This window comes from Lygodium microphyllum, chromosome 18, assembly GCF_053477565.2.
Source record: "Lygodium microphyllum isolate KBCC chromosome 18, Lygodium_microphyllum_v1.1.10, whole genome shotgun sequence".
Classification (NCBI taxonomy): domain Eukaryota; kingdom Viridiplantae; phylum Streptophyta; class Polypodiopsida; order Schizaeales; family Lygodiaceae; genus Lygodium; species Lygodium microphyllum.
The window spans coordinates 80,139,693-80,154,297 of NC_141152.1; the positions used below are offsets into that span (position 1 = coordinate 80,139,693).

A 14,605-nucleotide genomic window follows, 5' to 3' on the forward strand; every position below is an offset into this window, starting at 1 on the left:
GCTTCCACTTCAGGGCTCATTCCCTTCAACTAGTATCAAAGTCATTGCACCAACATTGAGGAGCTAAATCCAACTTCTTCCTATCAGTTGAGGCTTGTCCCAAGGCTTCCCTGGGACCTACTGAGCTTCCCTAAGCCTTTAGTACCATGTTCAAGAAATCTCTAATGATCTATGCATCCATGCTAGTATAGTTACTAACAAGTCAAGAAGTCTAATCTCATGTCTTCAAACATCACACTTACCACATATCTAGTGCCATGATCAGTGATTTGTGATATTAGTGGCATAACCATGCCAATTGATATGCTTACTACTTCACTAAAACCAACTTCCATTGCCCGAAGTCTATTTGTAGCCTCTTGTGATCAAGAGTGAGGTGACAAGGTTGTGTGAGAAGCTATACTCTTGCATCACCAATCAATGCTCTATGTCATTACTTGATGATGCAATAGATGTCTTCTATGGAGCTATTCCTTGATTATTGAATCCCCAATTCTTGCCGATAGTTATAGAGGTCATGGATGTATGCAAAGGCTTGCACAATGTTGTAAAGCAAACACTTGCAAACTACTTAGGGCTTTAATTGTGAGTATTGCTTGTACTTATGCATACCCAACATGAATAGAACATGCAAAAGAATGAGGTTTCCCCACTCTAAGGGTTTCTAGATTGCCTAATTGTGCAATGTAATTGATATAGAGAAGCATAAGATGCATAGCACATGACAAAATTTAGTCGTACCATGTGGTTGTCCCTTTATTGAGTCATCAAAGAAATTGCTCTTTTGATCTTTACTTTGATCTAAGCAATCTACCTCCAGTCATGGAATTCAACTTCCCTTACCATGGACAAACAAAGTAGGAAAAGCATAGCTCCTTATAGGTGTCTCTTAAATCCAAATTTGCCTTTCAGTTGCTTCAAAGTATACCCAATCATCCAACAACAATAATCCCTCTATGCAAAGGTGACAACTTGAGGATGGGAGCTAAAATGCAAATAGACCTAGCATATTGAAGATGTCTCTTGTTAATGCTTTAACAATATTCATTGTTAAACCAATACTAGTGTTGATTAGCTAAGGAGAAATGCCCTCTTTACCCAATCCCTAATCAGACAAAGATATGAGGACGTCTCACAAGTGCCTTAGCTTAGGCCAAAGTTCCACTTTCTTTGAGGCAATTCCTTGAGGTTGTTTATTCCAATTGGAATTATAATGAAGCTAGTTTAAAAGTCTTTTCTATTTCCTTTTGTCATAATATTTTTTGGATTAGACATTACAATAGACAAACTGAGTGATATGTTAGAAACATTATGAAAAAAGAAGAATCATCATCACTTCAATCAAGGAAAAGGAATATTGAAAAAGAATGTCTATTGACTATTTGTAAGTACTTATAGGCTAGTTAGCTGGTAGTTGTTTGCGAAAAATTACTTGTTATTCCTATTTATTACTTAAGTTAATAGTACTTTTTACTAGCTAGTTAGCTACGATGTAGGTAGCTTTTAGTTGATACGTGGTTTTAGCTACCTAGATGATGACTATCTAGTGACTAGTCAATCACCTATTAAAACCTAAGTAGGTACCTACTGAATAGCTAGTATGTAGGCTTGTACTAATTGCTATTTTACCCCATTGACTACCAAACTATATGCTTGCAATACATGTTACATTGTAGCTAGCATTAGCTAGTTAAATGTATATGGTGTACCAAACACTACAAAGTGTAGCTTATGATAGAAAGTAAAAGAGCATTTGAATGTGCCATAAATGATTGTTTTATTTTTTAAGTCTAGTTAGGCCTTAGTGTAGCATCTCTATAATAGATATCTTGGTAACATCCATGTATGAATGACTTGCATGATTAGCTTGACGCAATAGAGGATTGTTCAAGAATCATAACCACATCTTGTTATCCCATGACTTAATGGAGCTTTTTATTAACTTCTTGATGATTTGCCTACAAACTTGACCTATAACATGGCAAAAATTAGGGAAACCAAGTTTCCACACATAGAAAGAATGCACGCCTATATCTAATGGGCACTAACAATGAATTAATTACAAGAATGGAAATAATGACAACCCTCAAAGGAGGCATTTTAGATTAGGGTAAGGGGAAAGGGGGGGTTGACCTGATTGAGCAACACATAAAAAGAGGTAACTCGATTTTTAACAAAGTTGGCTCTTCAAGGACCTTAATTGATTCAATCAACAATGTTCAACAATACCACGTAGTACAAGGTGTTGAGAGAGAGAGAGAGAGAGAGAGAGAGAGAGAGAGAGAGAGAGTGAGTGTGTGTGTGTGTGTGTGTGTTAACATTGTTTTAGATGACTCAAATGTGAATAGGACAAAGAGATTTACAATAGGTTTTAATTTTGCTACCCACTTCAAGTTGCCATTGGCATAAAAAGGAACCCACCTCAAGGTACCATTGGCGCAAAAACAAAACCAAGTAAAGCTTTAAGAGTTGCTAAATACATAACTGACCCAAAAGCAACTTAGTGCTAAGGCTTTCTAAACTCTATTGCGAAGGGTATTACCACCTCGATAAGCTACCCATTTGCCTTTCTTACAAAACCAAGTAACACTATAAGAGTTGCTAAATACATAACTGACCCAAAAGCAACTTAGTGCTAAGGCTTTCTAAACTCTACTGCGAAGGGTATTACCACCTCGATAAGCTACCCATTTGCCTTTCTTTCTAGCTACCTTCATCTTGGTGATTTCACCTAGTTGTACTTTTGGGCTATGATTGAGTAAGTTACATTTGTGCCATAGTTTAATTCCCTTGAAACATTGCAATTGCTTTAATACTTCAACTTTATCTTGTATACTTACAAAGCTTCAAAACTTTTCAACTTTATCTTGCATACTTCAAAGCTTGAAAACTGCTTTATCTTGTATTCTTCAGAAATTTCAAGCCTCAAATTTCTATATCAAACATGATCTATCAGGCAACCCAGATTTCCTTTTTCAAGGGCTATAGTAAAACTCCATATTCTTAATGAACGGATATGGATGAACATAATACTACTTGTCTCATCCAAACCTGCTTACATTAAAAGCGAGGCCCTTTGATGGGTTGCAACCTCCATATCCCAGCCTTGACATTTTGATGGTAAAGGTGCTTAGGAATTTGCCTCGATGGGGCTCATGATTTTGATAAGAGGATTGATATGTAGTTTCCGAGAGGGTGGATGATTTGCAATCATATTGAGCCGGTCGTACCATATTGCGAGTGCTAACAGCTCCTAACCAAATCAATGACTTCCCCAATTGATGAGAGCGATCGCCGTTCCTTCATTATCGTTTTGGCTGCCTTCAGGGCCCGTCGTTCACATCCTGCACGCACGTCAGGATCTTGTATTGATTCAAAATCTTCGACGTGGGCTATCCCAACTATTCTCCTGAGAAAATAGAAGGCCAAAACATGAGTCACGTCTTTTGGGCTTGATACTTCATGTCTATGACAATAGTTAGTTGACCCAAGGCAGAGTTCTTGTCCAGGCAGCAATGAAAATCAAAAATTGTTTTTCAAATTATTATAATTAAGGACAAAGCATTCATCGATTACCTGCAGAACATTCTTAAATATGAAATAGAACACACACACACACACACACACACACACACACACACACACACAGGCTCCACACCTATGACAGGTACATGGAGCAAGCAAGCTGTATGATTCAAAAGTGCATTTGCATGTGCCTTGTGCTGAAATCCAAGGTGGAGGTTGTAGGAACAAGCATTCAATCCATGAATAGGATAATCTTTATCATTGTATGGAATGCTCCAACCTTTCAGCCTATCTTCAATTTTCAGAGGAGGCGCCCATAAATCAGGCTGCAGCATATCACGAATAGTCCACGACGGTCGATCATGATGCCTCAAATGATAGATATGCTGAGCTTCAGGGAAAGACATACCATTGCACTCATAAGTGAGTACACTACCTTCTAATTTCCTTTAATAGCCAAAACTATGCCTTCCAGGGCTCAACAAGAGCCAATGAGTGTTGAATAGTATACTTCAGTGCAAGCTCTCCTGAGGAAGGGCATTGGCCATTGCATCAGACCTGCCAATCCATTTTATGCAAGAAATAATTTCTTTCCAGGATGCAAGCAAGGCATTTGCAAACAGATATGACACAAGGGAGCCTTGAAAGTACCCTAGAATCCAATCCTCTGCAAAAATAATCTGATTTTCGAAAGCTTTTGTATGAGGAGCAATGCACTAAGCAGCCAACATTTCAGTCCAAGCTCGCTGTCCTTCCACAAGCTTCTATAATAAGGCCAATTTATGATCAAAGACATAAATATGAATATTCAAAACATTCAAGCCAGACCTTCTGCATAGCCAATAATCTTATACCCTTCTTGTGCCTCTTAGTTTTCCATTAAAATTCCATGAACATTGGCATAAAGGAGTCGATTGCAGATTTTGACCACATTGCAAGGGGCAAGAACTAAATATGAGGCCCACATAATATTTGACATAATCTCTTATGACATGTTGAATGCCCTCAAGAAAGCAATGCCATGCAAAGTCGACATCATGTAATTGAAGATGGAGTGTCAATTATACATCGCAAGGAATAGTCCACAGTACTCATGCCAAAATACAGACTAAACTGAGGCATAGATCTAAGAAGATAGTCCTATAATCACAATGTGCACTTTGATGAATGCAACCTCTCTGACCAGCAATTTGGAAATCCCAAAGATCCAAAGTATCAGTATCATGCATTTTGTTTGCAAGAAAAAAGGGGCTAGTTATAATACTCAGAAGACTTTACAATGAAGTGCGAACAAGCCAAACTCCACATAAAAGGGATTGGACATCAAACTCACCTCCTAGTTGTAGAGCCAAATGGACTCACCCCCGAGCTTGGGAGCTAGCAACACTTTAGGCCGCGACCACATCCCAAGGGTTGGCATCCCATACAACCAACCCACACCCTCCCAGTGTACAATGCGTCGGTCAACGTGCCAAAAGTCCAAGAGTGGTGATCACACGATGAATATGTACAATGTTGAGATGTCGAGCTCTACATGAGTTGACATCTACTTTGTGCCTTGGTGATGTGGCATAATATTATTCACTAGCGTGTTAGGTGACCAACATGAGGATATGCTAGTGATTCTACAACTCGACTATACCCATGTAGTCCATCCTTGATTATGACACATTCATTGTACCACCTCTTCTTGCCTAGAGGCTGCACACTGAGTGACTGCGCATACATATATTGTGGTACTTCCATATTAGTCTTTTATCATGTTGTAGACTTAATTCTTGAGTGGAAGAAGAAGAAGAAGATTTTAGCCCTCTCTCTCTATGTTCTCAAGTCTCCATTTCTTTTGTGTGTGTGTGCTCTTGGATGCTTCATCTCTCTTCCCTCTTATCTATTTTCATACAGTAGGGCCTTTGAGTCCTATAAATACGACTTTGCTACTCTAGCCTCGAAGCATCCTTAGTGCATTCGCACTAAGTTACTTCATGACCACTATGACCAATGCTACTAGCATCCAAAATCTTCTTCTTCTTCTTCCACTCAAAAGAACTAAGTCTACAACATGATAAAAGACTAATATGGAAGTACCACAATATATGTATGCGCAGTCACTAAGTGTGTGAAAGAAGAGGTGGTACAATGAATGTGCCATAATCAAGGATGGACTACATGGGTGTAGTCTAGTTGTAGAATCACTACCATATCCTCATGTTGGTCACCTAACACACTAGTGAATAATATTATGCCACATCACCAAGGCACAAAGTAGATGCCAACTCATGTAGTGCTCGACATCTCAACATTGTACACATTCATCATGTGATCACCACTCTTGGACTTTTGGCATGTTGACCGATGCATTGTACACTGGGAGGGTGTGGGTTGGTTGTATGGGATGCCAACCCTTGGGATGTATCTAGCCCCGAAGCATTCTTAATGCATTCGCACTAAGTTACTTCATGACCACTATGACCAATGCTACTAGCATCCATCTCGATGTCCAAGGGCATAACATTGAGAGTCACCCTACACCTGATCCCATCGGCTGCAGAGTGGGTGGATAATCCATGTCCAAAGCTCTGCCAAAGTCTCGTGTAGACAAACACTCCCCACTCAAAACCAACTAACAACGTGCCTTCCAGATGTGCCAAACTATGAGGTTCCCAATAATCTCCCTATACCTTTGACCACTCAGCTATCAGCTCTAATACCTACGGATGGATAGTCCAAGTTGACCACAACATAGGCACTTGCCTCGATAAGAAGAATGATATCATGCATCTTTGCCTCATATAGTAGTAGTTGGCAGCCTTGGCAAATAGCTTGGCAGCAAATAGCTCCACAGGAAACAAAACCCAAGAGCTAGGTGTCGCACAATGAAGAATGCAACATGCTGCTCTCCACCTTAAATAGACCAGAGGTGTCGCACAAGACCATAGGCGATGCTTTGGGGTTTCCAAGCACTACATTGAACAATGGTTGCAAACTCCATCCTGCTACATTTGAACCAGGCAACTCCCAATTGCCAAGCCTCCATGTGCCACTAGCCATAGGACATAAGACACCCTTCGTGGCCTCCAGCTATTTGACAAGTGTTGCCAGGTTCGTCAAAAAGCCTTAGTAATGTTGTGTTCCGCCCGGTGCCTATTGTGCGAGGGTGCCCAATCCATGTCTTCCTGCATCAAGATGTGCCTTCCAATCCATGTTGTGTCAGCCAAGACACGCTGGGGCTTCTTGGCATCCGCAATTGGGCTGACTCTCCCAAATCCATAAGCGCCATTTCCGAAACTCACTCCAAGGTGCCCGCTGTACCTGCAACCTATAAAGGGATACATGCTAGTGAGAACCTAGCCGCCTACACCCCACCACGCAACACCAGCTCCTAAATGTTCTTATTTGGGGAGGAGGAGGGGCGGGGTCCAACCAGTCTTGAGAGATCGTTGCCTCAATCTTCCTCCTGATCTCAACTCCATGCTAGTAGCCAAATGCTTGCTATAAGATCGCCATGAAGTGTATCTCCTCATCTATCAATTGACAACTCATGCTGATAAGTGTAGTAACGACCTATACAAACAACAAATTCATTTTTTTTCTCTCTTTCTCTCTCCTATACTCTCTCTCACTCTTCCAATCACCTTTGTTAGCATCTTGTCTATCCCTTGTTTAGACTAGCCTAAAACTATCTCCTTTTCCACTACTTAAGTCTTTCATTTTCATCTAACTAAACTACAGCCCAATGGTATACCTAGACTAGCTACAACTAGACTTTTTTGTATGAGCTTACTTGTATAACAACAAGAGCACCATCTAGCAGTCTACCACCTCCTAAGAAACTAGAGACCTCTAAATTAGAGCCTTACGCAAGCCCTACTACACTCCTAGCACACTATGTAAGAAGAAAGATCTAGGTGGGATGATTTGTGTTGTCATGGAGATCCATCTCAAGGATGGTCTCCCATTCCCCGCGGAGCCGTGTTCTGTACTTGTGAAGGCCCTCTTGTAGAAGGAGCTTCCATGTTTGCCCCTTGGCATGAGTCCACGAACCACCAGCCGTGTTTTGTAATTATAAAGGCCCTCCTGTAGAAGAAGCGTCCATGTTTGCCCCCTAGAGTGAGCCCACGAATCACCAGCTTGCCCAAGAGGGTCCAACTCTTATACTTTGGGTTGACGAATCATGATCCCCAACCCCCCTTATAGCAATGCTCAATAATAGTAGCCCATGCCACCTTGGCCTAGGAGTCCCTAGACACATCAGGACCAGCCCAAAGAAAATTACATGTGAGGTGGCGAAGCTGAGCCACATAGAACGAGGAGAAACACTAGCAGGAGGCTATGTACTAGGTTATTGCTATGAGGACTTGGTTGACCACTAGGGCCCTACCCACTAAGGAGAGGCACGTTGTGCTCCATTGGGTAAACTTCTTTCTGATGGAGTCAAGTACTCTGAGGAATTGTTGGGTTGGGGTAATAATGTTGAGGCTCACCTAGAAACCAAGATAACGGACGGTTTGTCCCCTACTCACCCATTTGAAGCCCAAGTGGATACCCAACTTAGTGCTAGACTCTGGACCTGTGAGAAACCCAATTGACTTTTGCCAGTTGATTCTCGCCCCTGTAACTGTGTAGAATACCTCTAGTGCCAATCTCACCCTCTCTAGCATCACCTCATCGTCCTCCACACAAAGGGCCATGTCATTTGCATACTCGAGAGTCCACCAGCTTTGTCTCCTCTCTCACTAGAAGCTTTAGGCCATGCACACCGCTCACCTTCGAGCAGAGAAAGTAGGACATCACCTTTGCAAAGACTAGGAAGAGGTAGGGGGCTAGAGGGCAGCCTTGTTGAGCCAAACTCTCCAAACGAAACTCCTCCCCTCTCCCGCCTCCTATGAGTACCTTGCTGGTGTCTGACCTGTACAGAGCAGAGACACCTCTGATCCACTCTTGGGGGAAGCGCAATCATGACATAGTACCTTCCAAAAAGTCCTAGTTGACCCTATCATAGGCCTTCTCGAAATCCAATAGAAGCACTGTTATCCTCTGGTGGCTGCTATGTTGAGCTCACTCAATGGCCTCAAAGAAGGCAAAGATGTTGTCTAGGATGCTCTTATCCTGGATGAAACATGTCTCTGTGTCATGGATGATGTCTGGGAGAATGGGGCGAAGCCTATTGCCAATTATCTTGGCCAAGGCCTTATAGGCTACTGGCAACAAGGTGATTGGCTGCCATTGGCAGAGCTCCAAGCAGCCTGCCCCTTTGGGGAGGAGATTTATCCCCTCCCAAAAAGTGATGAAGAAGGCTTTAGACAGCCCATCCTCTCTGGGGCATTTTTGCCCATCTTGTGTGTGCAATGCCTCAGCTAGTTCCTTCACCGTGAATGGCTCACGGGCTGCCTGTCCAATCACCTTGGTCACAAGGGGCATGATGCACTCCCACACTTGCTGTCTACATCAGAGCATCCTGTTTGATACTGCCTCCTGCTGAAGAAGCTGTCTGTAGAAGACCACAATGAGCTCCATCACCTTCGAGCAAGAGCATACCCTCCCATGCTGGTCATGAAAGTTTCAGATTTGGTCTCCCGCAGTACATGGCTCATGCGCCTGGAAGAACTCTCTGCATATCATGTCTCCCTTCCATGCCTAGAATGCTGTTGAGGTGCAGAACGAGGACTCTTAGCACTTATCCTGTGGTCCCCCGAGGGCTGCCAATGCCCTAAGCTCGTGCGGGTGCAAGGTGGGATCTGCAGGTGCCTCCTGGAACAATCTCTGGATGACTGCTAAGTCTCTTCGAAGTGCCCTCTCCTACTCCTAGCACTACTGCTGAGCCTGAAGGACTGCCTCCTGGCAAATCCTGCTCAACTCCCCTAGAACCTCTACCACCTCCTCTGCAATCTGGTCACCCCCTGCCCAATCCTTGGTGCTGAGTTGCTCAATCTACCTCCTCCAGTCCATAGGTCGAAAATGGAATACAACAGGAGCGTGTGTCTGGTGCAGAAGTAGGAGCATCCAGCATGAGTAGCACTGGACAATGATCCGAGAGGGTGGTCCCAGCCAACTGCCCAACCTTCCCTCCTTTGGAGCATGCAGACTCCCTAACATAAAACCTGTCCATTGCCACCCAACCACCTGTAACACCAGGAAAACTCCAGTGAACTGTCTTGCTTGTGGAAGGTGGGGACCCTTATAGCACCTTGTTCACTCACTGCAAGAAGGAAAATCTCCCATGCCTCCTCATCCTTTGCTATGCCTTGGAAACCTCCAACAATCCAGGAGTCAACTGTGGGGAGACTTGTTGAAACCTCCATCCAGAAGCTAGTGTGTGCGTGAACCTCCTGGCGCATGTGTGAACCTCTACCCAGCCACCTATAACCCCACGAAAACTCTAACGAACCGTCTCGCCTTTGGAAGGTGGGGTCCCTCCAAGGCTCCAAGCTCTCGTGCGCCCACAACAAGAGGGAAAATCTCCCATGCCTTGTGCTCCTCTGCTATGCCTTGGAAACCTCCAACAATCCAAGGGTCAACCATGGGGAGACTTGCTGCAATCTCCATCTAGAAGTTGGTGCATGCATGAATCTCCAAAGAAGTATAGATGTTAAGGACCCCAAGACAAGACTCCCCCACATCGAACCTTACCCGTAACACCCTTCTTGCCACAATCGTCATATGGTCCCACAACATGCCAACAAAAATCGGACCAATAGAAGTGCAAAATCCTCCACTCTTGCCGGAGGCACTAATAGAGTGCTCCCAATAGGGGGTGTGATCTCCCTGGGAGTACATTCCCCACCCTATTGGCCTGGGTGGGGAAAAGCTTATGCTCCTGAAGAATGAAGATATCAATGGGTCTGTCAAGGGCTAGCTATAGCTCTTGCCTGACAATCAACTTCCTAGGACCACATGCCCCACTATAGTGGAGACTCTTCACGTTCTAGGATGCAAGGTGGAAACTCATGGATAAGGCTAGTAGTTGCAAAACATGCTCCTGTTCGGCGTGGGGGAAGTTGAGGGGGAGAAACTATGGGGCTTGCACATCTCCTTTACCACCGGTCTAGAGGGTAAACTCCATTCCCCCATGATAGACCTCTAGCATATGAGGGGGGTAATAGATGCTTTCAATTGCACAACCAAGGTATTGATGAGCAAGGCTAAGAGACCAGACTCTCTCATATGATAGAATTGGGCGGCTTTGGGCAAGTGGCTACCCGATCATATCCTTCGGTAGCATCCATTGAGGAGGGGTTTGAAAGATGATGCTAAGTTGTGAAGCCTTTGCCCCACGTAGCAAGTTGATGTCCATTCGAGATCCCGTGCATTGCTGTGTATCACCTCCAAGAGTAAAATGATGCCCCATTCAAGTTACCCAAGTTTATGTAGTATTAAACACCATTACCTTCATCTTTGGAACATTCATTGTCAATCCCCTATCCATGCAAAATGCTTGCCATGCATCCTTATATCTCTACAAGCTCTCAAGAGAGTTTGCGATCAATACCACATCATCTCCATACAACGAGATGAGTATCAAAATGCTTGCCAAGCTCGCACGTGGTCCCCCTTACCTATCTACATAATTTGAGAGCTCATATTTTGCACCAACTGTTGCAAAACATCACTGAAGATTGTATTCGAAGGTTCTCCCATCTTGTCTTTTCTTCTTCTGACGACCTTTCACGTCGGGTTTACCAATGTCGGAGGGATTTTTGTCGAAAGGTTGAATCCACCAGGGATCAGAGGTAAAAGGAAGTAGAGATAAGAGATGGAAGAGAAGAAAGAGAATAGACAAGAGATAAACACGACAAAGACAAAGCACAATGAACTGAATCAATATGTATTAAAAGAACCTAGAATCCTTGCACTACTCAGAAGCAATCTTCAAGCATTAAATCTTCTGGAGTCTCTTCATAGAACAAAACGTGCATCAAAATTACAGCTCCTTCTCTGTTGCTCGGAACCCAATTCTGATGGCTCCGTTGGCTCCGAAAGGGGGGTAAAACCCTCGAACACCTATTCATGGATCTCCAAGATTACTCCTGGTCACGGATCTCCCAAATCACTCCTTCTTCTTTCAGTTCAAACTGCAGTTTTCAGCTTGTTTACAGCGATCGCGACGCGCGCAATTTCATCCATCTGTCTTTTTTATGAAAAACCCATAATTGGTTGAAAAAGTAACTTGCTTTTTGCATGCCGTCCTAATCTAGAAGCATTTTTAGCTTTTTCAGATTTTTTACAATAAATAATATCAAAAAAAGGCTGCAATTATCCAAAAATCTAGTATTTTTGGATAATCCATGCAACTCACACTAATACTAATGACTCAGATCACATTGACTCTCTTGATTAATAAGAAGTTAGATGATGATGCATTCCATGCTTTTTCGCATTGTGTCCACATAGCATCACGGCAACGACAAGTGAAGAAAGCCCTCACTATCAATTTCTTTCTTGCCTCACTATCAATTTCTTTCTTGCCCAGTGCTGAGAAAGGCTTGGTCTCTCCTACTTGCTATCTAGCGCCATATCGTTTGGCCCTCCATGAGTCCAAGGGACTGGATTCTTGGAAAGCCAAAATTGACAGACTCCATCCAGCCACATATGAAGGTGTGGCTGGATCTTTCATTTTCTGAGTTACTGGGGTTGTTCCCATATCTGGCCTACCCAGAATGAGCCCAGAATGCATTCATTTTTCATATATACTTCTGGAGTGTGCAGTTACATTGCTCGTCTAAGAGGTGTTCTTCATTGGCAGTTTGACATCTTTCAGCTAGCAGATATTCTTCACAGGGCTTTTTGCTTTCTGAGCATACTGCGGTCTCATTGGTCCCCTTGTCAGCCATACAGTTCATTTGTAACTACTGTCAAATTGTCTCCTTGTATTTTGTATGTCTGGTAATACAATTGGCCTTTACGAGGGGTGATTTTGGGGGTGGCGTGGGGTGGGGTGGTGGGTGTGGCATGCCGCATCTAGCTAGCATGTCGGTCCCATGTAGTATAGCCAACACTACCTCTAGAGCTCTAGTAACAACCTCAGCAAAATTACATTGAATAGAAAGGGTGAACTACATAACCTGGTAACTCTTAAAAAGGGAGTTTAGATGGCACCAATGACATGACCAAAAAAACATTGTAGCGTATCAAATACCATGCCTTCAATATTGCCAACACATTGTTGGTAGAACCAACAATGTGTTGGTAGGTTCTACCATTAGATAATGTCAACGCATTGTTGGTAGAACCTACCATTGGATATTACATTCACAAAGCTTACTCTACAAGACTCTATAGACAAGCTCTCACCAAATTGCATGACCTGTGTTTTGACGTCTACAAATGTTTTGACAATCTCTCAATAGATTGAAACTGCCAGCTAGAAATAACATTTATCAATGTTCATCTATTCATAGAACTAACATTTATCAATGTTCACGTATTCAACTGAATATCCATGCAAAATTCAAATTCGACAACTAGACTCATAATTTATATTGGATTGAGCATGAAATAACTCGTGTTTTCATTTGGTTGCTTTCTCTAGATTTTTGTTTCAAACAAACCCATACTTCATGAAGAACGATCAGCATAATAGAATTGTCTATTACTTGGAAGGCGAAATTCACTCATCAGCCAAAAACACATGCTTCTCCATTCATAGATAAAAAGCATCAATCACTTGCCGTATCATCTTTGCTGCAGCAAAACCAAGCGAGTCTTCCAATAGCTCCTTCATATACTTCTTCTGTGCTGAAACTTTCTCCATAGGACTCTTGTAAACTTCGTACGGGTATGCATCTCCTGGGCTACCCCAGCTTGCTGTCCAAAGAGAGAGAAACTTGTTCTCAAAGTTACTCCACGTCTCTGCTACAGTGGCCAGTACCCAGCTTTTGTACTCCTAGTGATGAAGGCCATAAGTTAGCATCTCCATTGTCTGACTCCAATCCTTAAATCAAGAGTTTGTAAAATATCACAGCATTTCATGATTTATTTAATGATTTTCCATTCTTGCACATTACGTGTCAATGCCAACCTAGAGTTTACACATTTATTCCTACTGTCCTCGATCAGTCTGTCCATCCCTACACATGCCGACACACAGGATGCAAGGTGTGCATAAACACAAGCATAGACGTCTTCTTCTTTTTTCGTATGACAATTATTTCATTACATTACACATAATTTTTCCATTGAAGCTCCACCATTTTTCGCTTTTTAGAAAAGCAAAATTCTGATTTTTGTTAGAAATTTCCATTAATACCAATAAAAAAGAAAGCAGCATTTAATCTTATACGAGGTTCTACTACAAGATAAAAGTTTCCATTGTAATAACTTCTTCCTCCTAAAAGCTTTAATTAACATGGCAGCTGCTTCCACAAACTTTCTCATATGGCTTCTTCTACAAGGTTCCTTCACAATTAAACACTTAGGATTCAAAATATCAACAGTTCACAGGGCTCATCAGCATGCTTAAGTGAAAGGACTTTGCAAAACAACAAAGCTCCTTTGCATTGAGTCAATAAAAGCTTCTTGGGTGATCTTTGTAGGATGGACAAAAGAAGCTAAGGCAAGAGGGCTATAGATACCATAGACAGAGTGACAGCTGAGCTCCTAGCAATGATGTGAATCACCTAGTAATATTTGATAGCATCATCCTTGCAACACGTGAATAATGGAACCCAAAAAAAAACATCAAGGTGTGGTCACCACTAAAAAAAGCTCATAGCAACCATGGGAAGCTCCCTTGTAGGGAGTGCCTCTACTTTGACCATGTCACAAGACCCATCCTCATTGACGAACATGGTGTCATGTGCATGTGCCTCTAGGATAAGTGACAACTAAGCTGATAAACTAAGGAGCTAACAACACAAAAGCCCTAAGTGATGCTACCCAAGTTCAAACCTGCAAGCATTTGTTGGGACATATTTGGCAACCAATCCTTTTGTAGTAGGCCAACCACTACCCCATAGCCAGCACACTATGGACGAAAAACCATGAGAACACCCACCCTAGTCACTAGTTATCCTAAAGGCTTTGTGAAAAACATGTCTACAGGGATTTGTGAGATTGTACTCCACGTGGACCTCCACTTGTCATT

The 14,605-nt window shown here is 42.6% G+C and overlaps 1 protein-coding gene across 1 annotated transcript in view; it reads right to left on the reverse strand.

Annotated features, from left to right (window-relative positions):
- Window positions 1-2,444: 2,444 nt before the first annotated feature.
- LOC148021066 (methylthioribose kinase-like) overlaps window positions 2,445-14,605 on the reverse strand; it is a 99,522-nt gene continuing 87,361 nt past the window's right edge. The window contains exons 5-6 of the mRNA XM_087698922.1: window positions 13,191-13,405; window positions 2,445-3,409 (exon numbers count right to left, since the gene is read on the reverse strand). Of these exons, the coding sequence (XP_087555048.1) occupies window positions 3,244-3,409; window positions 13,191-13,405 (381 nt within the window). The 3' untranslated portion in view covers window positions 2,445-3,243. The remainder of the gene's footprint in view (window positions 3,410-13,190; window positions 13,406-14,605) is intronic.